The sequence below is a fragment of the Eriocheir sinensis genome, chromosome 25, assembly GCF_024679095.1.
Source record: "Eriocheir sinensis breed Jianghai 21 chromosome 25, ASM2467909v1, whole genome shotgun sequence".
NCBI lineage: Eukaryota > Metazoa > Arthropoda > Malacostraca > Decapoda > Varunidae > Eriocheir > Eriocheir sinensis.
The window spans coordinates 19512585-19536935 of NC_066533.1; the positions used below are offsets into that span (position 1 = coordinate 19512585).

The window sequence follows — 24351 nt, forward strand, 5'->3', positions numbered from 1 at the left end:
AGTAATGAAAGTGAAATGTCTATAGCGTAGTGAAATACTGAAAATTAAGTGTTGGTATCGTAGTGATAATGTTTTGTAGCGAAATGAAATTGAAACGTTCTAGTACGGTAATGAAAATAAAATGACAGAATTGAAAAACACATCACATGGAAACCTTTGAAAACCGAAGCGTAGGGAAAGTGAAGTGAAAATGAATCGGTTATTTTGCAGCTTATTGAAAAAAGTGAAGCGTTAAGCTACTTCATCTTGCCTCGAAAATAAAAAAGTAACCGAATATCCAAAATTCAAAATAATGTAAATGTAGAGTCTTGCCTTGAAAATGAAAATGGCAGAAAACTAAGACTCAGAATAGCAGAAAACATAAATAATGAAGTAATAATTAACTCATTCCAGGTGAGACCACGTGACCCACAGGTGGCATTCTAACACACAGGTGACAGCAAAAATGACGAGGTGTGGCCGTGACTCAAGGGGTGATGTGACACAGTGACGGTGTGACCCAGGGCGAGGTGCTGTGCTCGGTGTTCTCAAACGCTTCCAACACTCACATCGACTATTTCCAAATGCCGAAGAGGAGATCAATCGGGTCCTAATGACTGTTCTTTTAGGCTCGCGGTACAGAGGAAGGTTCAAGTTACCACCGGGGTCATAAAACTACCCCTGGAAATGACCAAAACTCCCTCGAAAGCCTTGTTAAATGTGTGTTTCTTAGGTTCACGGTACAGAGGAAGGTTCAAGTTACCACCGGGGTCATAAAACTACCCCTGGAAATGCCCAAAACTCCTACGAAAGCCTTGTTAAATGTGTGTTTCTTAGGTTCACGGAACAGAGGAAGGTTCAAGCTACCACCGGGGTCACAAAGCCACCCTTGGAAATGCCCGAAGCTCCCGCAAAAGCCTTGTCAAATGGGTGTGCTCGGGCGCCGAAATGTTTAAGAATATGACCGTGTGACCCTGGAAATCCCTAAACCGATGGGGAAAACAGAGGTCCGCGCTAAGGACGTCCCTACCGCGATCTTCATCAAGTCCCTACGTGACCACCAGGCGCCCCCAACCAACACCCACACCCACACCCAGCACTGCCCTGAGCACGCCTCGGCCAGGGCAGCAAGCATGTGTGAGTGTCATAGGCGGCACCGGGCATCTTCCAGCACCCCGAACTTGCTGGCATCGTCCTCAAGAACCCCGACTACCAATGGCCTTCATCACCTCAACCATCCAACGTCAATGTACAGCAACGGGCATAATAATAACAATAATAACAACACGTATAGGTACCGTGATAAGCTTCTGGCCGGGGAGAAGAACTCGAGGAATCTGGGACTGTCTTCGCCGAGATACAGGAACTACAAGGGAACTCCGAAGTGGCGGGTGGACGGAAGGGTGAGTATTATTATTATTATTATTATTATTATTATTATTATTATTATTATTATGGGCACTGTGTTTTCGGTATTAGTCTATAGAACTTTTTTTTCTTCTTTTTCTTCTTTTCTTTAGCTATGTTTGGTTTCCTTTGGTTTCCTTTTCTTTTATCTTCTTTTGTTTTCTTTTCTTTCCTTTCCTTTTCTTTTGTTTTATTGTTGTTGTTTTTGTACATATTTTTTTATAAATTTGTCTTCTTCCCTTTTCCTCCTTTTATTTCTTTTTCTTACCCAATGCTCTGATTTTTGCTTTGTTATTCTTTCATTATCTCTCCATTTCATTAGTTTCCTTTTCTTTTCCCCCTCACCCTTTTCCTTCCTTTTTTCCATTCCTTTTCTTCGTTTCCAAATATGTTTACAGTTTTCTTTTTCCTTATCTTTTCCCTCTCTTCTTCCCTTCCCTTCCCTCTCCTCTTCTTCTGTAACCCTTCTTCTTATTATTATTATTCGTATTCGTTAACCGATCTTTATCTCTCCTTTCTCTTTCCCTTCCCCTTTTCCGTATTCGTTAACTCATCTTACGTCTTCAGAATCTTATAGAATGATAGTAAAATTTATCGTAGTTTATCATTGAATCTCTCGTTGAGAACATGTTATAAAGAAAACGTGTTGCAGAGTGCATGATTCAGGGCTGACTGGTGTGTGTGTGTGTGTGTGTGTGTGTGTGTGTGTGTGTGTGTGTGTGTGTGTGTGTGTAAGAAAAACAACCATCCCTCCCTCCTCCCCCCTCCCACTCCACGTAACCATGGCTGTCCCTGACCTGACCTAAGCTGACCTAATCTCACCTAATCCATGCCCCGGAAGCCGTGACCTCCGGAACCCCACTATTGTGAACCACGCCGAGTCTTCTTCGGTAATTTGGGGCTTATGATTGGAGGAGGAGGAGGAGGAGGAGGAGGGAATATGAGAATGCAAGGAAATTAAAGAGAAAATATAAGATCATAACAAAAGGAATAGAAAGAAGAGGAGGAGGAGGAGGTGGATGAGGAGGGAGAGAATGAGTAAACAAGGAAATTAAAGGGGAAAGGAAAGTAAAAGAAAAACTAAAAGAATGATCATAATTAAGAAGAGGAGGAGGAGATGATGAAGATGAAGAAGAAGAAGAAGAAGAAGAAAAATGAGTAGGAGAAGGAGGAGGAGGAGGAGGAGGAGAATAATCAGAAGAGAGTTACAGAAGAAGAAGAAGAAGAAGAAGAAGAGAAAAATCAAGGGCTGCTGTCTTTATTTACGATGCGGATTAGAGAGAGAGAGAGAGAGAGAGAGAGAGAGAGAGAGAGAGAGAGAGAGAGAGAGAGGAATATTCTTATCTTCCTCTGCCAAAGCCTTGAAAATATGGTTGAAAAGGCAGATCATTTGAAGCAATTTTAGGAAGGAAGGACTTGGAGGCAGGATGATTAGGGCTGTCTCTCTCTCTCTCTCTCTCTCTCTCTCTCTCTCTCTCTCTGTTTTTTTTGTTTTTGTTTTATTGTTTTTTCGTAAGACCTTCTTCTTCTTCTTCTTCTTCTTCTCCATTTTATTAGTTTTGTCATTATTATTATTATTATTATTATTATTATTATTATTATTATTATTATTATTATTATTATTATTATTGTTTCAGAGGAAGTCTACGTCATCGGACTCCGTGGCGTCAGCGAAGTCAGAAACGTCAGACAGAGACAAAGACATCGAGGACCAGGTAAGCAAGAGGAGGAGGAGGAGGAGGAGGAGGAGAATAGGAGGAGGAGAGGAGTAGGGAAGGTTAATGAGAAAAGAGGAGAGACAGACAGACAGACAAATAGCACACACACACACACACACACACACACACACACACGTATTTATCAACCGTTTCTGTCTGTTAATGTTTGTCACGCTCTCTCTCTCTCTCTCTCTCTCTCTCTCTCTCGTACTCAGATGATGTTTGTGTTCGTTCGTTTGTTTGTTTCTTTTTATCACGTTTGTTTGTTTTTGTCGGTTTATATATTTTATTTTATTTTATTTTTTTTTATTTATTTTTTTTGCTTCAAGGGTTAGCGAGGGGGCTTGTTACTACTACTTCTCCTACAACTACAACTACTACTACTACTACTACTATTATTACTGCTACTACTACTACAACTACCTCCCCCTCCTCCTCCTCCTCCTACTACTACTACTACCACTACTACAGGGAAATCTTTTATAATTAGTGTTGTTTGTTCTCTATTATATTTACTCTGCGCTGATAAGAAGTTCTTGCGAGACAAAAAATAATACATGTTTGTGTCTCGATGATAACTTGTCAGCATGTGGATCGGGTTATAGCAGTGAGTAAGTGTGTGTGTGTGTGTGTGTGTGTGTGTGTGTGTGTGTGTGTGTGTGTGTGCTGACTTGCCACACCCATAAGCTTGAAGGAGGAGGAGGAGAAAACATATTGAAAAAACACTAGTAAATATAAACAAATAAGTCGCTATATGAAAAAAAGAATTTAATACCTGTTTGTTTATATAGCTAGAGTGAAGGGGGAAAGGGTGAGGCAAGGGAGAGTTTGTGGATGAGTAAGAGCTAAGGAAGGGGTCGTAAAGGGGTGAAAGGGGAAGAAGAAAGGAGAGAGGAAGGAGAGGAAGAAAATGAGAAGGGACAGCGAGGGTATGGCATATGAAGAGGAAGAGAGGGAAGAAAGAAAAGAGGGACGGGGAAGGAAGAAAAAAAGGAAGAAAGGGAGGAAGAGGAGAAACAGCGATTGATGATGCCACATTATTAACCGAAGGAAGGAAGAAAGAAAAGAGGGACGGGGAAGGAAGAAGAAAGGGAGGAAGAGGAGAAACAGCGATTGATGATCCCACGTTATTAACCGAAGGAAGGACATGACAGGAGAGAGGAAGGAGGGAAGGAAGGGACAGAGGATAGGGGCCCTGTGTTAGGTAGTATGCAAGGTGGTACGTACAGGCGGATGTGTCTTAATGCGAGGTAGTTAAGGATAAACTTGAGAATTCGTCCCTTGAATCCTTAATACCTAGGACACTGCGGGGTCGGGGCGGGGCGGGGTGGAAGGGGTCGAGATGGAGGGGGAAGGAAAAGGCTGCTGTGTCGGGGCGTTACGGAGAATTGAAGAGCTTGAACGTATGCCTGGAGGATGGATCTCTCGTATCGTCAAACGTTTGCGACTCTTATTACAAACGTTTTTCAAGGCCTGAGAGGAACGAATTCAACGGGGCAACTGGGGAACAGGACAACGGGGCAGAGGAAGGATCGGGGCAACGGGGCAGAGAGAGACTCGGGGCAACGGAGCGACGGGGAAACGGGGCACAGGAACAATGGGGCAAGGGGGAACGGGTCATAAGGGACATAGCACCGGGTCAACGGGGGTAGAAAAAGACTCGGGGCGACGGGGCAGAGGAAGGATCGGGGCAACGGGACAACGGGGGTAGAAAAAGACTCGGGGCGACGGGGCAGAGGAAGGATCGGGGCAACGGCACAACGGGGCACACGGACAACAGAGCAACGCGGTAACGGGGCACGGGGCAAGGGGCAGGGGGAGGCCGGGGCAGCATCAGACAGTACCAAACTAAGCATGACGTCACCCCGAGAAACCGTGGGGCAGGGCATCGGGGCATCGTCGGGGCTCATATGGACCCTATATACGAGTGCCCCGGTCCGTGCCCCGCCCCGCCGAACCCCTAGCACCCCGGGGGAGAGCCTGGACACCCCTCCCCTGGGCGCTGAACCATGGGGGAGGAAGCTGAAACCCGGGGGAGAAGGGGAAGGTGGGGAGATGCTGGTTGGAATCATGCCGGGGTGTTGTGGAGTCAAGGGGTGAGTGAGTGGGTGGGTGGGTGGATGGGTGGTTGAGTGAGAGGGTTGACTCGTGAGGTGCTCCTAAACCTGGTTGTGGTCTGTGTTGGGGTGGTTTACCGAGGGTGTTCGATCCTTTGTGGAGGTTCCGAAGGGGGTTGAGTCCTATGTAAGAGGTGTTGGATGCGTGTGAAGGCGTAGGAAGGAATGTGTAAGCGTGTCCTGTAGGATGGCGCTCGGCAGGACGCTCAGCAAGAAGGATATCAACGGGATTTTAAAGTGAAAAGCGCGCGGGTGTTTGACAGAGATGGTGGTGATGGTGGTGATGGTGGTAGTGATGGTGGTGGTGTTGTGTGAGTGTGACCTGTCGTATACAAGAACCGTTTCCTCTGATAGTGTGACCTCGAGTTAACATGTCACATTCTAAAGCAAAGAGTAGTGTGACCCAAGTGATGTGACCTCCGTTGTTGTGTTGGTGTGACAGTAGTGTGACCTGTCATATACAAGAACCGTTTCCCGTGATAATGTGACCTCGCTTATAGTGTGACATCGCGTTAGTATCTCGCTTCCTATAGTGTGACCCAGGTGTAGTGTGGTAATATTCTCATAACGTCTATTTCCAAAGGCCGCAAAGGAGATTATTCGGGTTCTCATGAGTACTTTTTCACGTTCATGGTGCAGAAGAAGTCTTGTCAAACTACACCAGGCTCATAACACTACCCATGGAAATACTACCAACACAGCCTCTACGAAAGCCTTGTCAAACTATCACTAGGCTCATAACACTACCTATGGAAATACTACCAACACAACCTCTACGGAAGCCTTGTCAAACTACCACTAGGTTCTCAACACTACCCATGGAAATGCTACCAACACAACCTCTACGGAAGCCTTGTCAAACTATCACTAGGCTCATAACACTACCCATGGAAATACTACCAACACAACCTCTACGAAAGCCTTGTCAAACTATCACTAGGCTCATAACACTACCCATAGAAATACTACACACCCTCTACGAAAGCCTTGTCAAATGTGGGTGCTCTGAAAGTCCGAATGCTAAATAAGACTCTAGTATGACCTCTCTAAGTGTGACCTCGCATAGTGTGACCTCGTTAAGTGTGACCCGTCCTCGGCTTGTGATGTGACCCCGTGTGTAGTGTGACCCTAATGTAATGTGACCACGTTGGTGATAAAGAACAAGGGGGTGTCTCTCTCTCTCTCTCTCTCTCTCTCTCTCTCTCTCTCTCTCTCTCTCTCTCTCTCTCTCTCAAGTGTGTTGCTGAGTCCCCAATGAAGAGCATCCTTAGAGAGAGAGAGAGAGAGAGAGAGAGAGAGAGAGAGAGAGAGAGAGAGAGAGAGAGAGAGAGAGAGAGAGGAGAGAGAGAGAGAGAGAGAGAAAGAGAGTAAAAAGAGGGAATAAGGAAAGTAATGAAAGAGGAAGGGAATGAAATAAAAGAGAAGAATATAAGGTTGACGAATTAAAGGAAGAAATACGTAAATAAAGGAGGTAGGAAGCGAGAGAAAGGAAAAAGTGAAAGATTAAAAGCTGAAGGATGAGAGGAGAACCATATGAAGGAGTGAAGGAGGGAGGGTAGGAACAGGATAGAACAGCTTACCGGATCCTGAATTGAGATGCTTTTTTTTTACAACAAAGGAGACGGCTCAAGGGCAGCAAAAAGAGTGTAGAAAAAAGCCCGCTACTCACCGCTCCCATAATAGACAAAACTAAAGAGAGGTCAATTTCGGGTGGAGAGGTGTCTACATACACTCTTCTTGAAGGAGGTCAAGTCATAGGCAGGAGGAAATGCAGACGAAGCTGAAGGAAAGTGAAAGTTAAACCGCTGTGTTGTCTCTCTCTCTCTCTCTCTCGGTCTGATAAAGGAAGGAGATACAAGACGTTGAAAGGGAATTAAAATGTTGTTCTCGTGTCCTGTCTCTCTCTCTCTCTCTCTCTCTCTCTCTCTCTTGGTCTGATAAAGGGAGACACAAGACGTTGAAAGGGAATTAAAATGTTGTTCTCGTGTCCTGTCTCTCTCTCTCTCTCTCTCTCTTGGTCTGATATTTGGAGACACAAGACGCTGAAAGGGAATTAAAATGTTGTTCTCGTGTCCTGTCAGTTCCGTCTGCCACATCTGTCTATACTCATGTTGTTGTGCCAGGGGGGGGGGGGGGGGAAGGGGTGAAATACAGAACACATGTTAACTCACCACCACCACCATCACCACCACCACCACCATCACCATCACCACCATCATCATCTCGGCGCTCATCTATCTTTTAAACACCTTCCACCCTTATATATTGCCAACTTATGCACTTCTTTAGCTTATCTCTCTCTCTCTCTCTCTATCTATCTATCAACCTATCTATCTATGTATCTATTAAATACTCTCATCCTCAGCCTTATATTATTTTTTTTTTGCATTTTTTTATATATTTTTTTAATCGGTGTTTTCTTCTTCCTCCTCCTCCTCCTCCTCCTCCTCCTCCTCCTCCTCCTTCTTTCTCCCTCCCTCCTTCTCCAGCTGACCTGCCTCATCCCTGCCTCTCAATGAACACACACACACACACACACACACACACCATATACGGGACACGTTTTAGAGAGAGAGAGAGAGAGAGAGAGAGAGAGAGAGAGAGAGAGAGAGAGAGAGAGAGAGAGAGAGAGAGAGACTGCCTTTATATATGACTCACCTCAGAAAGACAGCAGCGAGGAGGAGAGAGAAGGGAGGAAGAAGAAGAAGGAGGAGGAGGAGGAGGAGGAGGAGGAGGAGGAGGAAGAGGAGTTGGTTGTTGATATCCACTCCCCAAAAAGGAAGAGGTTAACCACTGTTCTTGAGACAACCCAACCCAGTCCAACCCTACACAACCTTGCCTCAAACCTTCCAACCCAACCAAACCCAACCCAACCCTACACAACCCTGCCTCAAACCTTCCAACCCAACCTAACCAAACCCAGTCCAACCCTACACAACCTTGCCTCAAACCTTCCAACCCAACCAAACCCAACCCAACCCAACCCTACACAACCTTGCCTCAACCCTTCCAACCCAACCAAACCCAACCCAACCCAACCCTACACAACCTTGCCTCAAACCTTCCAACCCAACCAAACCAAGCCCAACCCAACCCTACACAACCCTGCCTCAACCCTTCCAACCCAACCCAACCCTACACAACCCAACCCAACCCTTCATATCCCAACCCAACCCAACCTCTCGTCGTAGAAATTGCTGGGGTTTTCATGGACTGTTTTGTGAACCTAGCGATAGTTTTACACCTTGAACGGGAAAATCACCCTCACACCCTTTGAAAACCCGGTTAATCTTCTATGTCGCCTTGGGAAACAGTTGCAATGGGAGCCCGAGACGTTTAAGAAGTTGCTGGGGTTTTCATGGAGTGTTTCGTGATCCTAGCGATAGTTTTACACGACCTCTGCATCTTGGACGGGGAAATCACCTTCATCCCCTTTGAAAACCCGGTTAATCTTCACACCGGGCTTGGGAAACAGTCGTAATGGGAGTCTGAAACGTTTAAGAAGTTGCTGGGGTTTACATGGACTGTTTCGTGATTCTAGCGATAGTTTTACACGACCTCTGCATCTTGGACGGGGAAATCACCTTCATCCCCTTTGAAAACCCGGTTAATCTTCACTGCGGCCTTGGGAAATAGTCGTAATGGGAGCCCGAGACGGTTTTTTTTTTTTTTTACAGCTAGGGAAACAGCTCAAGGGCAACAACAACAAAAAAAGATGTAAAAGAAAAAAAAAAGCCCGCTAATCGCTGTTCCCACAAAGGCAAAAGTAATAAGTGGGCACAAGAGAGGTCAATTTCGGAAGGAGAATAATAATAATAATATTGACCTCTTACTTGCTTCTGTTTCCTGCTAAGAGTATAAGAGAGACAGGGAGATAGAGAGAGGGTGAGGGAAGGGAGACAAGAGAGAGTAACTAGCAGGGAAAAGGAAGGAAGCAAGGAAGGAACTAACGCAGGAAGGAAGGAAGGAAGGAACGAACGAAGGAAAGAAGGAAGGAAGGAAGGAAGGAACGAAGGAAGGAAGGAAGGAAAGAAAGAAAGAAAGGAAGGAAGAAACGAAGGAAGGAAGAAACGAAGGAAGGAAGGAAGGAAGGAAGGGAGTGCTCTAAGGGCTTGGCGGACGGTCGCTTAATTCAAACCGCGATGCGTGGGCGCGGGACACAGGACCCTCGCTTTGTTATTCATCCGGCACAGTGGCCCGGCGTCCCCCCGCCCGAGCACGTCACTCCCCGGGCACTAGGACGCTCTGTAGGACCCCGAAGGATACTGGAGGACGCCAGGATATCATTCAACTCACCTATTCGATTTTCAAGAGCTGCAGGACCCCCGAAGGATATTAGGACCTACCCAACTTCTCCTCAAGACACTAGGACATTTTTTCAAGACCACTGAAGGACGCCGGAGGATACTGAAGGACCCCAGGATATCGCTTAACTTACCTATAGGATTTTCAAGAGCTGTAGGATCCCCGAAGGATACTAGGACGTCCCCAACTCGTTATTGACACTAGGATATTTTTCAAGACCTCACTACAAGACGCCGAAGGATACTAAAGGGTGTCACAACTCACCTATAGGATTTTCAAGAGCCACAGGACCCCCAAAACGATTCTAGGACGTCCCCAACTTGACCTCAAGACAATAGGACACTTATCAAGAGCTGCAGGGCCCCCGGAGGCCTCTGAAGGATACTAGGTCGTCCTTAACTTGTCCTTTAGGCACTAGGATATATTTCAAGAGCTCTTCACGACTCCCAAAGAATACGAAAGGATCTTAGGACGTCTTCAAGTCACCCACAAGACATTAGGATATTTCTGAAGAGCTCTGCAGGACACCAAAGGATATTAAAGGACACTCAGACCTCCGCAACTCGTTCTGAAGGCACTAGAATATTTCTCAAGAGCGCTCTGCAGGACCCCAAAGGATACTGAAGGACTCCAAGAAGATCCCTACACCGTGTGTTTCTTTCCTTGCCTTCCAGCCTCACCTCCTCCCTGGGACTCATTCAACACGTGGTTCCTCCCTTCTTCCCCCCCTTCCCCCCCCTCCTCCTCTCCCTCCACGTGTTCCGAAAAGTATAATATTTGTCTTTTTTTTTTTTATCTCCACACGTGAAAGAAAGAGAACAAGAGAGAGAGAGAAAAAGAGAGAAAAACGCTATCAGAGAGGGAAGCAAAATTACTCGGTGGAAAAGTCGTGTTTGGAATTGCAGTGTTTGGAATATATACCTGTGTGTTGATTGCGTATTTGTGTTGCAGTAAGCGGGAGTGTTGCGTGTGAACGGTTGATAGCTCGGAGGATGAAACACAAACAGACACTCACTTAGCTGATCCATGAAACACAGTGTTGGTCGGAAGAATGCGTTGTAAAGAAAGCAGACGAGGGAGAGAGAAAAAAAGTGTTGCAGTGTGTTGATTACCCGGAGGATGAAACACAAACGGACACTTACTTAGCTGATCCATGAAACACAGTGTTGGCTTGATGAATGTTTTGCAAAGAAGAGAACAATCGAGGGAGAGAGAAAAAAAGTGTTGCAGTGTATTGATTACCCGGAGGATGAAACACAAACGGACTCTTACGTAGTTGGTCCAAGAAACACAGTGTTGGCTTAATGAATGTGTTGTACCCAAGAAAATAGATAAGGCAAAAATGAGTTCTCGCTGTGTATTGAATTTGAGTTGCGTAATACAAGAAACACGGTATTGTCAAAAAAGTGTTATAGTGTGTTGATTTTAAGTTGCGATGTGTTCTCAGTAATACAAGAAACACAGTATTGCCAAAAAAAGTGATATAGTGTGTTGATTTTGAGTTGCGATATGTTCTCAGTAATACAAGAAACACAGTATTGCCAAAAAAAGTGATATAGTGTGTTGATTTTGAGTTGCGATATGTTCTCAGTAATACAAGAAACACAGTATTGCCAAAAAAAGTGATATAGTGTGTTGATTTTGAGTTGCGTTGTGTTCTCAGTAATACAAAAAAAAAAAAAAAAGCTGGAAAACAACAATAAAAAAACATAGGAAGCCCCGCCCCCCAAAGAAATGTCGTGTGTTGATTTTAAGTTGAATTTGAGTTGCTACTGATGCAAGACGGACCACACGTGACATGAACGGAGGATAAACAGTGCGTTGTGTTGTGCTGAGTTGCTGTGTGTTGCGGGGCGGCGGGGGCGGAGGGGGGGGGGGGCGGGGCTCCTGTAAGGGGGCGTCCTGTGTTGAGGATGGGCAGTGTTTGCGTTCACCTCCCCGTCGGCAAGCCAGCACAGGTAAGCCAGGTGTATGTGTGTGTGTGTGTGTGTGTGTGTGTGTGTGTGTGTGTGTGTGTGTGTGTGTGTGTGTGTGTGTGTGTGTGATCCTTTTTTTTTATAGCAGAATAATCAGTTAACGACAAAGAAACAAAATGAAAAGAAAGCCTGTATTAATTTGTTTTTGTTTTATTTACATTCATACATATATTTCTTTATTCATTTTTTTATAGTACTAACGAACCAGAAATTTGTTATGGAGGGAAAAAGAAGTAATGTCTGTCTCACCTCAGGAAAATACGATTCGAATACGTTATCTAGAAACCTGAAACCAGCCAATGAAAACAACGATCCAGTTTTAAGGTGGTAGTTCTTGCATGTTTTTCGGCACGGGGAAGCCCTGATGAAGCCACCGCCAGACCAGTTCTTACCTCGGTATTGTCAAACGGTTCCGCCCTTCACATCAACACAAACAGAACAGACGAGGGAGAGAGAGAAAAAGTGTTGCCTTGTGTTAATTACTCGAAGGATGAAACACTAACAGACACTTACTTAGCTGGTCCATGAAACACTGTGTTGTCCTGATGAATGTGTTGTATTGAAGAGAGAAAACGGAGAGAAATTAAGTATCATTGGAGTGTTGAGTTTGAGTTGCGTTGCCGAAAAGGAGATCAGTGGGGTTCTAATGAGTGTTTTTTAGCTTCACGGTACAGAAGAAGAAGGGTCAAACTACCACCAGGGTCGTAAATGCCCCCCACAACTCCTACGAAAGCCTTATCAAATGTGTGTGTGCCTGGGAGCCGAAACTTTTAAGAGCTTAGGTTAGGTTAGGTTAGGTTAGGTTAGGTTAGGTTAGGTTAGAGCATGACCGTAACTTTGCCTAATGGATTAAGAGGAAAACTAGACATAATTGGACCCGTTGTAGAGGCGGGGCGTGAGGCAGCTGATGGTTATGATGATTATGATGAGTCTGTTCTTCCTCTCGTGGCTTCTTGCGGCATAAGTGATGAACCGAGGAGGAGGAGGAGGAGGAGGAGGAGGAGGAGGAAAGGTCAAGGATAATAAAGGATAATAAGCGGGGTGGAAGATGCGAAGTGACATGATAGAGGAAAAAAAAGAGGAAAAAAAGAAAAAAATGGTTGGAAATCTTATGGTGTGTGTGTGTGTGTGTGTGTGTGTGTGTGTGTGTGTGTGAAATAATGGAGACGAAATGAGATATAATGGAGGAGGAGGAGAGAGAGAGAGAGAGAGAGAGAGAGAGAGAGAGAGAGAGAGAGAGAGAGAGAGAGAGAGAGAGAGAGAGAGAGAGAGAGAGAGAGAGAGAGAGAGAGAGGAAGACGTGATGATTTAAAATGATGGAGGAGGGAAGGGAAGGAGGAAATGAGTATGCAGAGGAGGAGGAAGAAGAAGAAGAAGAAGAAGAGAAAAATGACAGAGCGAAGAGAATGAGGAACGGAGAAGAGGGAAAAGGAAGGAGGAGAAGGAGGAGGAGGAAGAGAAATGAGGAGGAGATACGGAGGAAAACGCTGGAGCAATGATCACCTGCCACCTGTAGAAGGCCTCGACCATCCACCTCACCTGCTCGACCATCCACCTTACCTGCTCGTCCATCCACCTTACCTGCTCGACCATCCACCTGAACCCCATCCACCTACCCTTACCTCTCCACCTGCCCTCCATCAACCTACCCGCTCCTCCACCTTACCTCCACTTCTTCCTCCCATCTTTCCTCCACCTCTCTTACCTTACCTCTACTTGTCTCCTTCACCTCCCTCTACTTATTCCTCCACCCATTTTTCCTCCACCTTCCCTCCACCTTCTCCTCCACCTCTCCACTTGTCTTCCTCCTCCTCTCCCTCCATCTCTATCCTCTTCCCTCCTCTTGTACCCTTCTCCTCCCTCTACCTTCCTCCTCCTACCTCCTCCCTTATTCTCTCTCCTCGTCCTCCTCCTCCACCTCCTTCTCTTCCTTCTCTCCTTCTTTGGCGCCTCTAAGCCCTCAGTGGAGTGGACAGGATCTCCTCCACACCTCCAGTCACTGCCCTGCTCCTGTGTGTGGGTGGAGGAGGAGGAGGAGGAGGTGGAGGAGGAGGAGGTTCATGCACTCAGCTCATCCACCCTCTCTCTTCCACCTCCTTCCTTCCTCCTCCTCCTCCTCCTCCTCCTTTTCTTTATTTTTTTCTCCTTTTCTTCTATGGTCTTTTCGTTTTCATTCCTTTATTAATTTTTTATTTATTTCTTTCTTTATATTTTCCTGTTTTTTATTATTTTTTTCCTCATTTTCTTTTCTTGTCTTTTTTTTTTATTTATTATTTATTTGGGGTTCAGTATATACGTTTTTCCTCTTCTTTCTTTATGTGTGTGTGTGTGTGTGTGTGTGTGTGTGTGTGTGTGTGTGTGTGTGTGTGTGTGTGTGTGTGTGTGTGTGTGTGTGTTACCTTGACACGCCCACCCACACATACACACGTTCGAGTCACGCACGCCCTGAATTTATTACGAAAAATTCCTGTTATGTACGTGTTCCATCTCTCTCTCTCTCTCTCTCTCTCTCTCTCTCTCTCTCTCTCTCTCTCTCTCTCTCTCTCTCTCTCTCATTCTTGTCTTTTTTGTTTGTTTTTGCCTCTACTTATTGATTCCTACATTCCTCCTCCTCCTCCTCCTCCTCCTCCTCTTCTTCTTCCTCTTCTTCTTCTTCTTCTTCTTTTTCCATATCCCACTAACCCTTCACATATACACTCCCATAACCACTCCCTTTCCTCCTCCTCCTCCTCCTCCTCCTCCTCTTGACCTTTCCTAACGCTTCCGCTGTGAGTGTGGGCAGGAAATTCTTCTTTATAGAGATGATTAAACCCTATTATTGTTTTTATTTATCTTCCTCACGCACTCTTCTCCTCCTCTTCCTCCTTCTTCTGCTTCTTCTTCTTCTGCTATTTCGTTTTCTTTCTCCCTTTCTTCCCTTTCTTCTTCCATATATCTCTTTCTCATGCACTCTCTTTTTCCTTTCTTCTTTTCTACTTGTTTTTCTTTTCTTTTCATTCTTCATCTTCTTTGGTTTGGTTATTTTCCTTTCTCTTCCTCCTTCTCTTCTTCTTTTATTTCCTTCTTCCCTTCCTTTATTTCTCACCTTCTTCTTCTTCTTCTTCTTCTTCTTCTTCTTTATCTCTCTCCCTCACATGTTTTCTTCCTTCCTTCCTTCCTCCTTCCTACACGTGATTGACTTATCCTCCTCCTTCTCCTCCTCCTCCTCCTCCTCCTCCTCCCTTATTTCTGTGCGTTGTCCCCCTTTCTCTTCCTCCTTTGTTTATTTTGCCTTTCTTCCTTTACTAATTATTTCTTCTATTTTCTTCTTCCTTCCTTCCTTGTTTTGTTTTACACTTAATATATTTTTCCTCTTTTTCTGTTTCTTTCTTTCTTTTCTTTCTTTTTCCTTTATTTTCTGTAACTTATTCCAATCATTTTCATCTTTTTATTTTATTTGATTTTTTTCAGTAATATTTTCTTGTTCCTTTCCCATATAAGACTCAGCTTGCCTATCATGTATTTTTCGTAACTCATTTTAACCCTTTTCTTTTCCTCCGAGGCTTAGAAGTAACATCTATTTATTGTATCTTCATTTTTTTATTAATATTTCCATCATGTCGTTTTGCCATATAAGACGTAGCTTGTTTATATTCTTTGTCAATCTCTTCGTTTTCCTTTTTAACACATTTTTTTTTGTTTTATCTTCATTTTTTCATTAATATTTCCATCATGTCGTTTTGCCATATAAGACGTCGCTTGCTTGTTCATATATTCTCCGTTACTTTCATCCTTTCCCTAAATCTCCGCCGCCGTCAAGAAGTCATATTTTTAAACACTATTTTCGTATATATCGATTTGAACATTTTCTTCAATACTCATCATTTTTATCTGAGAGGAGAAACCTGACAGGCGATCGTGGCAAGTCTTTCAACACACACACACACACACACACACACACACACACACACACTTTCTTCCCCTTCCAAAAAATCCTCTATGCAATGTCTCTCCCCTTACCTTCCCATTAACTTCCATACTATCTTTCTTCTCTCATTTCTTCCCTAAAATTACCCTTTATTCCCTACCTCTCTTCCCTTCTCTTTATTATTCTTCGTTTTCTTAATCCCTTTCGTCTACTTCTCTATCTTTATTCTTTTTCTCTGACTCCTTTTATTCATTCTTCTTTCTCCTCGTCTTCTCAATTCCTCCCCTCCATCAGATATCCCTACCTAAGCCACAAGGCCACTGACCGATGCTGGGGAGATGAGGAGGAGGGGGAGGAAGGATGGGGAAGGGGCGGGGAGGAGAGGGAAGGAATGAGATGGGTAGGAAGGGGAGGAGGGGATGCGAGGAAGGTTATGGTGGTGGGGAGTGAGAGGAAGAAGGGGAGGAAGGATGGGGAGGAGGTGGGGAGGAGGGGAGGAAGGTTGGGGTGATGGGGAGTGAGAGGAGTAAGCGGAGGAATGATGGGGAGAGGGTGGAGAGAAGGGGAGGAAGGTTGAGTTGGCGGGGAGTGAGAGGAGCAAGGGGAGGAAGGATGGGGAGGAAATGGAGGGGAGGGGTGGAAGGTTGGGGTGGTGGAGAGTGAGAGGAAGGGGAGGACGTTGGCTGAGAAAGAGGAGGTGAGGAAGATGGTTGTGGAGGTGGGGGCGATGGGGAGGGAGAAGAGGAAGGGGAGGAAGGAGGCTGGGGAAGAAGGGAAGAGGGGAGGAAGGTGGTGTTGGAGGTGGGGGCGGTGGGGAGCGAGATGAGCATGGGGAGGAAACAGGCTGGGAAGGAATAGTATGATATGGGTGTATTCGTGGGGAGAGGGAGGAAAGGAAGGATGGGGAGGGATGTGGTGGGCATGAGGGAGTGTAAGAGGAAGGGAGGCTGTGTAGGGGTAAGGGTAACTGTCCTATATCATACAAGAACTACGTAACCATTTCTTCCTTCGTATCATCACATATCACGCTCGCCTACACACGTCAACGAGTCCGTCACACAAATCTCCCGCCCCGAGGAGATAAATTTAACCAGACTCCGGCCCGCTTTTCGGCCTTGCCATCCGCAGCTCCTCGCATTTTCTTGGCGTAACTCGCTCCGACAAATCCTTAACAAAAGTATTAGGGAAATTCCTCCTCCTCTTCTCGTGGCCGGTTTGAGCTAGGACGGAACTCCTCGCCCGTCAATAGCGCCGCAAACTGGTGGTTGCTTCGCGGCGGTGTCACAGCTGTGTGTTCACCCTCGTATTGGAGTTTCGTTCGCCCGTCTGCACCGCCTCATGTAGGGACTAATAGCCGCTGTTTCTCGTTCCGTTCGTGTTGTCGTGTGTGCTGCAGTGTGCGGGAGTGGTTGTCCGACCTGTTCGGGACTCCTGGGTGCTGCCCGGCGCGGCCTCCTCGGGAAAATTTTGCGAAACGTGATGGTCCCCGCGAGTGCCTGCCGGTAAAACTTGCCTCGAGGGCGGTAAAAGTCTCCTCTCTCAGTCAGTCACTAATTCTCGTCCCTATGACAGGCGCCAGTAGGAGCGGATATGTAGCGTGTGATACGCCTTTCTTCTCTCATTCACACAAACAGCCCCGCCGCCCCGCCACCAACGATACGTTCCTAACACACACAGATATAGTATTTCCCCGCCTTGTATCGCCGCCCTAGGGCTTTGTTGTGTGGCCGCGAGCCTTCCTGTCTATGTGAGCTGGTGTTCCTCAGGGGAGAGGGACGAGAACGAGGGACAGAGGGCAAGCTGTGGGTCGTACAAAGGTCTGATAGGTAGCCCCGACGAGGCATCCCAAGCAGTCATGTGTCGCGGACTGACTCCTCCCTCCCTCTGTCACTCATTCTAGTCTTAATAACGAGAGAAAATAAGGACGAATATGCATCGTGTGCTTCGCCTTTCATCCCACATATCACACACACACGCTGCCCCGCCGCCTCCGCCACCCTTGATAAGTTTTAAACACCCACAGATAGTAATTCCCCTTGTTATATTAATACTTCCGAGGCGTTATTGTCTAACCCCGAGCCGTCCTGTCCGTGTAAGCGAGCGTTCTACAAGGGAGGAGAACGAGGAGGGACGGAGGGCAAGGTGTGGGCCGTAGCAGGGGCCAGACAGCGAGCCCCGATGAACCCCGACAACCAGACAGCCACGTGCGGCCCGACGCCCCGTCCCTCAATCACTCATTCACCGCCTAATGACAAGAGACAATAAGGGCAAAAATGCATATCCTCTACTTGTCATTGCTCTTCTTCCTCCCTGCTTTAATTCTTTCTATCTCTTTCGTGGGAGAAGGAATGAGAAGAGGAAAGGGAGGAAGAAGGAGGCTGGGAGGGTGAGCGCGGGGGTGAGAGGTTACGTGGGGAGGGAGGGAGAGAAGGAGAGGTGTGATATAGGGGGAGATAAGCGAGAGAGATTAGGAGGAAGGGAGGCTGTGGAGGAGGAGTGGTTTGGAGAGGAGGTGGAGGAAGAGAAGAAAATGGAGGTGTTAGCGATAGGAAGCAAGGAAGAAGAGGAGGAGAAGGAAGAGAAATTAGAGGAGGCGAAGGAGGCTGCTTGTGGAGAAGACGGAGGTGGGGAGGAGGAGGAGAAGGAAGAGGAGGAGGAGGAAGAAGAGGAAGAGGAGGCTGGATGCGGGTTGGACCATATAGGGCTCCTTGGACCGGGCCAAAAAAAAAAAAAGGAACAATGCCCCGGCCCCGCCTCTATACGGAATACAAGTTGTTTGCACGGGGCGGGGCGGGGCACGGGGCGGGGGAGCTGATGCTGGGGAGGGGTCAAAGAAGGGGAGGCTGGGGGGTAGGGTTGGGTTGGTGGGTAGGAAGGTAAGAGGGCAAGGCACGTGCTAGGTAAGAAGGGGGCAGGAAGGGCATTGCATAGGTAAGAGGTGTATTAGGGGGCATAGGTAAGTGGGTAAGGTGAGGTGAGGTAAGGTAAGGGTAAGGGGGATAGGCAAGTGGGTAGGTGGGTAGGGAGATAAGGTTAGATAAGGTAAGGTAAGGAAGGGTTAGGGAATGGTAAGGCAAGGTCAGATAAGGTTAAGGTAAGGTAATGAAAGGGAAGGGAAGGGTAAGGGCAAGGTAGGGTAAGGTAAGGTAAGGGTAAGGCAAGGTCAGGTAAGGGTAAGGTAATGAAAGGGAAGGGGAAGGGCAAGGTAAGGTAAATCTAAGATAAGGTCAGGTAAGGTGAGGTAAAGCTAGGGTAAGGGATGGGAAAGGTAAGGTAATGAAAGGGAAGGGAAGGGTAAGGGCAAGGTAAGGTAAGGTAAGGTTAGGTAAGGGAAGTTAAAGCAAGGTCAGGTAAGGTTAGGGCAAGGGATGGGAAGGGTAAGGTAAGGTAAGGATAAGGTAATGAAAGGGAAGGGAAGGTTAAGGTAAGGTGAGGTAAGGGAAGGGTAAGGATAAGGTAATGAAAGGGAAGGGAAGGGGAAGGGCAAGGCAAGGGAAGATTAAGGTAAGGTCAGGTAAGGTTAAGGTAAGGTGAGGTAAAGTTAGATAAGGTAAGGGCATGGGTAGGGTAGGCAGTAAGGTAAGGGGCATAACACTCCTCAATGCTTCTTCTATACAAGCCCAATACAAGTTAGCGAAGAGGGAAGAGAAGGAAGATAAAGAAGGACAGGAAGATAGGACCTCCCCTTAAGCGAAGAGGGAAGAGGAGGAAGAAGCAAAGGAAGAAAAAGGAAAGGAAGACACGACCTCCCCTTAAGCGAAGAGGGAAGAGGAGGAAGAAGCAAAGGAAGAAAAAGGAAAGGAAGACAGGACCTCCCCTTAAGCGAAGAGGGAAGAGGAGGAAGAAGCAAAGGAAGAAAAAGGAAAGGAAGACAGGACCTCCCCTTAAGCGAAGAGGAGAGAGGAGGAAGAAGGAAACGAAGACTGGACGTCCCCTTAAATACAAGACAGAGACGAGAGGCTTGGAGGGTTAAATCTATCCCCCAGGCTCCCTTTCTACCATAGTCTCTCATAAGATTCTAACATGACCGTCCAGGTTTTCTTTGCCATCTCCTCGCCGAAGAAACTGAAAGAGGGAGGAAGGTCTCGAGAGAGTCAGCTGTTTCTCTCCCTTGCTGTTGTTGTTGATGGGAGGAAGGGAGGGAGAGAAGAAGGAAGGAAGGGAAGGAAAGGAGGGAAGAAGGGAGATAGAGAGAGTGTGTGTAGGCTGAAATAGTCACTCAGCTGGCCTGTTTCTCTCCCTTTGCTGTTACTGTTGATGGGAGGAAAGGAGATAAGGAAGGGAAGGAGAGAGAGAGAGAGAGAGAGAGAGAGAGAGAGAGAGTGTATAAGCTAAACAAAATCACTCAGCTGTTTCTCTCTCTTTGCTGTTGCTGTTGTTGATAGGAGGAAGGGAGGGAGGAATCGGACCTTACTCTCCTCTATTCAATCCATTTCTTTAGCTTCATCAACTCGAGCTCATTGCGGGTATCTTCAAGTCATGTTCCTTTCTGCTTATTCATACCCCTTTTGCCCCTTACCTAACCTACCCTACCCTACCCACCTTGCCTTACATTACCTACCCCCTTCGATCTCCTCCCTTCCTCTTCGTCTTCCCTTCCTCTTCCCTTCGTCTTCTCTTCACCCCTTTCTCTGCCCTTCATCTTCATATTCCTTTCTCCCGTTTCCTCTCTTTCTCCCCTTCTTTCCTTCCTCTCCCCTTCTTCCCTTCCTCTTCCATTCTAATCTTCCTCTTCCTGTCTCCCCTTCCTCTCCTTTCCCTTCTCCCCTCCCCTTCCTCTTTACTTCCTTCTTCCCTTCCTTTAGCTAACATCCTCCCCTACCACCCTCCCCATACCTGCCTCCTCCTCTCCCCTTCCTCCCCTCTTCCCCTCAGCTGGGTAACAGTCCTGTGACCTTGAGGCTTTTTTCCTATCTTGATTGAATGTTTGCAGCGCTGAGTCACACGTTACCCCGCCCTGCCCAGCCTGCACCAGCCTACCTTTGCTTGTTATTCCCTCCCCAGCCTGTACATCCTTCCCCAGCCTACCCCACCCTAAAATTGCTTTCCTTAGTCCCTCCCCAGCCTACCTTTGCTTGCCTCAGTCCCTCCCCAGCCTGTACAGTCTTTCCCAGCCTACCCTGCCTTACCATTGCTTGCCTTAGTCCCGCCCCAGCCTACCCAGCCTACCTTGCTTACATCCTTCCCCAGCCTCCCTTACCTCAGCCTTCTCTTACCTTATCTTGCCTTCCTCATCCTCCCTTTGCCTCCCTCTGTCTTTCCTTACCTTACTACACCTTACCTTACACTTCCTTGGTCCCTCCTTCACGTTATCTCTGCCTTTCTCATTCCCTCCCTAACCCCTTTCCTTACCTTACCTTACCTTCCTCTGTCCCTCCTCCACCCTATTTCTGCCTTCCTCAATCCCTCCCTCACCCCTTTCCTTACCTTACCTTACCTTACCTTACCTTACCTTTCCTTACCTTACCTATCTACCTTACCTTTTGCTCCACTTTACTGTGTCACTATAATTTTGTCCCTCTCTCAAGTCGTCTGCCTCTCTTCCTCTCTTTCCCCTCCTCTCCTCTCCCCTTTCTCTTCTCTCCCTCCCCTCCCTATTTCCTCTTTCTTCCTCCTCCTCCTATTCCTTCCTTATTCCCCTTCTCTATTCCCTCTTTCTTCCTCTTTTTCCTCTATCTTCTCTTCCCTTCTTTATCCCCTCTTCCCTTCTTCCTTCTTCTCTCTCTTCCTTCCCCTTCCATCTCTTCCATTCCTCCCCTCTTCCCCTCGTCTCTCCCTTTCCTCCCCTCTTCCTCCTATTCCACCTTCCCTTCTTCCTTCTTCTCTCTCTTCCTTCCCCTGCCTTCTTTTCCATTCCTCCCCTCTTCCCTTCGCTTTTCCCTTTCATCCCCTCTTCCTCCTATTCCACCTTCCTTCTTCCTTCTTCTCTCTCTTCCTTTCCCTGCCTTCTTTTCCATTCCTCTCCTCTTCCCTTCGCCTCTCCCTTTCCTCCCCTCTTCCCCCTATTCCACCTTCCCCTCTTCCTTCTTCTCTCTCGTCTTTTCCATTCCTTCCCTCTTCCCTTCGCCTCTCCCTTTTCCCCCCTATTCCTCCTCTCCCTTCCCCCCCTGGCTAGTATAGGAAGGGAGTCAGGGTGTTATTTGTGGGGGGCGTGACGTCACTGCCTCCGAAAATAACTAGGGAGATTACTGAGCTAAGATGACCCTCCCCTCCCCTGCCCCTTCTCCCTTCGCCTCCTTACCTTCCTCCCCTTTCCCTATCTCCTCCTTACCTACCTCTCCATTCCCTTCCCCTCCTTACCCACCTCCCTCTTCTCCCTTCCCCTCCTTACCTTCCTCCCCCTTCCCTATCTCCTCCTTACCTATCTCTTCACTCCACTGTTGATTCTTCACTTCACTGATGACTCCACTGCTTCAAGAATAACCATTTGTGGAGGTCATTCATTATTCTTAGCATAATTATCATTGCTGTTGCTTCTTGCTTAATTGCTGTTCGTGTCGTTATCAGCGCCGTTCTGTAATGACAAAGAGGCATAGCACACACACACACACACACACACACACACACACACACACACACACACACACACACACACTCCCGACGAGGTTCTTGGAAACGAATTAAGGCTTTATTTGACGTCAGTGGTGTTGCGCTTTTCATTAAATTAGATCGTTGTGACTCGCACCTATGGAAGAAATACTCAGAGGTAAATAAAAGGTTAGATAGAAGATTTTAAAGCTTGACTAACAAATTTTAAGGTGCCGTAGACGCCTTTTTATACATATTAGTTGAATAAAAAGTAAAAAATAAAAAAAATAAAGTAATATCGTTGTGAACAGAAGCGAGTTGTTTGTTACCTGTAGAAGACGCCCACAGGTATACAGGTGAGGCTTGGAAAGGTATACACACACACACACACACACACACACACACACACACACACACACACTAACGGAGCCGTGTACACCTGTGTTTACCTGTATTCACCTGCCATCACCTGCTCCGGGCCTCACCACCTGTTCACGGGGGCGGGGGGTGGAGATGGAGATGGAGATGGAAAGGGGACGAGAGAGAGAGAGAGAGAGAGAGAGAGAGAGAGAGAGATTGATTGATTGACTGATTGAAACTTTTATTCGAAGTCTACGCTGGTTATTTTTTTGTTTTGTTTTTCCTTTTTTTTATAGTCTAAATTCGTTTCCAAGAACTTCGTCGGGAGAGAGAGGGGTGTGTGTGTGTGTGTGTGTGTGTGTGTGTGTGTGTGTGTGTGTGTGTGTGTGTGTGTGTGTGTGTGTGTGTGCTATACACATGGATGCCTGATCTTGCACGGTGTTTTTGTTCAATATGCATGATCTCTCTCTCTCTCTCTCTCTCTCTCTCTCTCTCTCTCTCTCTCTCTCTCTCTCTCTCTCTCTCTCTCTCTCTCTCTCTCTCTCTCACACACACACACACACACACACACACACACACACACGTATACCCACCGTCCAGTGACCTTCACCTTGCCCTTCGTGGTTCTCTTATAATCCCACAATGGTGATGATAGTGGTGGTGGTGGTGGTGGTGATGGTAGTAGGGATGGTGGTTGTCGGGAATGACTGGGAGAGAATCGAGAGGAAGGAGAAAAAAAGAGGAGGAGGAGGAGTCGAGTACACATCCCATTCTTGTTTTTTCCTCCTCATTCACCTGTTCAACACCTGGCGAGTGTGTCTGCTACAGGGGCGGTGCGGGGACGCTCTCTATTACGTCCTGTGCAGGTGTGTGTCTTGCGAGGCGTCATGCACAGTGCTAGGACCGGAGGGCCGAGGAAGGGACTGGCGAAAAAGAAGAGGGAGGAGGAGGAGGAGGAGGAGGAGTAGGCGGAGGGGTACTCTTGGTTGAGGCCGGGACTGGGAGGGGGAGGGGTCGGGGGGGTCGTGGCGTGTGCTGGTCTGACCGGGAGAGGGAGTTGGCAGGGTGTCTGGGTCTGGGCGGCGCACGGCAGTGAGGGCTTGGTTGTTGGCCGCGGCGGGTGAGAGGCCCCGATGGACTCGCTCTCCGGGTTACCTGCGCGCACCTTTTCTCCGCCAAACCCGAGCGTCCCCAGCGGCTTTCCCGCGTGTGCCGCGCGGCGCAGCGCTGCCCGCGACGGCCGGGGAGGCGCCCGTCAGTGCCCCGTGCTGGAGAGTGTGTGTGTGTGTGTGTGTGTGGCGCTACTCGTTGTCAGGAGCAGCGGCGTGCTTGTGTGTGTGCAGTGAGTGGCGCGGCGCGCGTCCCGCCGCGGCAGGATGAGCCACGCTCGCCGGCGTGAGTGACGAGTGGCCGCGGCACGCAGCACAGGTGCGGCGGCGGGCGGGGATGTGAGGCGTCACGTGGCGCGCCGCCCTGCCCGTGCACGGATAGACGTGGAGTGTGACCCGAGGGAGGCGCGAGTGATGTTCAGTCAGTGGAACGGTCGGGCGAGGGGAGGAGGAGGAGGAGGAGGAGGGGGCGGGAATGGCTGGGCCGAGGGTAATTATAACTCGAGTGGCCTGAACAACAACAAGATGTGGGGCCGAGACTCCGAGGAGCGGCGCAAGGGCTGGGCGCGGGACCCCAGGGGCGGCGGCTGGGTGCGGGAGATCCCCGGGGGCGGCTCCACCAGCAACCTGTCCTCCGCGGGGCTCACCAACAACCTGCGCAACAGGCCGCGCAGCAACAGCAGCGTCCCCAGCCTCGTCTGCCACGACAACGGCCACGGCGGGCGCGTGTCGCCCGGCCCGGCGCAGCGCGGCTCCTCGGCCAGCCCCAGGACGCCGCACAGCAAGGGCTTCTGGGTGCAGGAGCCCGACGAGTACCACTCCCGCTGGGTGGCAACCAGGACGCCGGACTCCGAGGGCAGCGGCACGCCCCTCACCTGGCCGCCGGCGGGGGGCAGCAGCAGCAGCAGCAGCCCGCGGGGGGCATGCCTCTCGCAGCCCTCCTCG

The 24351-nt window shown here is 48.0% G+C and overlaps 1 protein-coding gene across 7 annotated transcripts in view; it reads left to right on the forward strand.

Moving 5' to 3' along the window:
- LOC127003578 (NAD(+) hydrolase sarm1-like) overlaps positions 1-24351 on the forward strand; it is a 186584-nt gene that overhangs the window by 18636 nt on the left and 143597 nt on the right. For 2 of the 7 annotated variants that reach the window (XM_050870460.1, XM_050870462.1), the window contains exon 1: positions 23375-24351. This exon is cut by the window's right edge and continues 84 nt beyond it. In XM_050870460.1, the coding sequence (XP_050726417.1) occupies positions 23821-24351 (531 nt within the window). In that variant the 5' untranslated portion in view covers positions 23375-23820. Of the gene's footprint in view, positions 1-393; positions 732-835; positions 1383-3023; positions 3102-11409; positions 11485-23374 lie in introns of those variants that run through there. The other 5 variants (XM_050870464.1, XM_050870463.1, XM_050870465.1 and 2 more) reach the window with 4 other exon arrangements.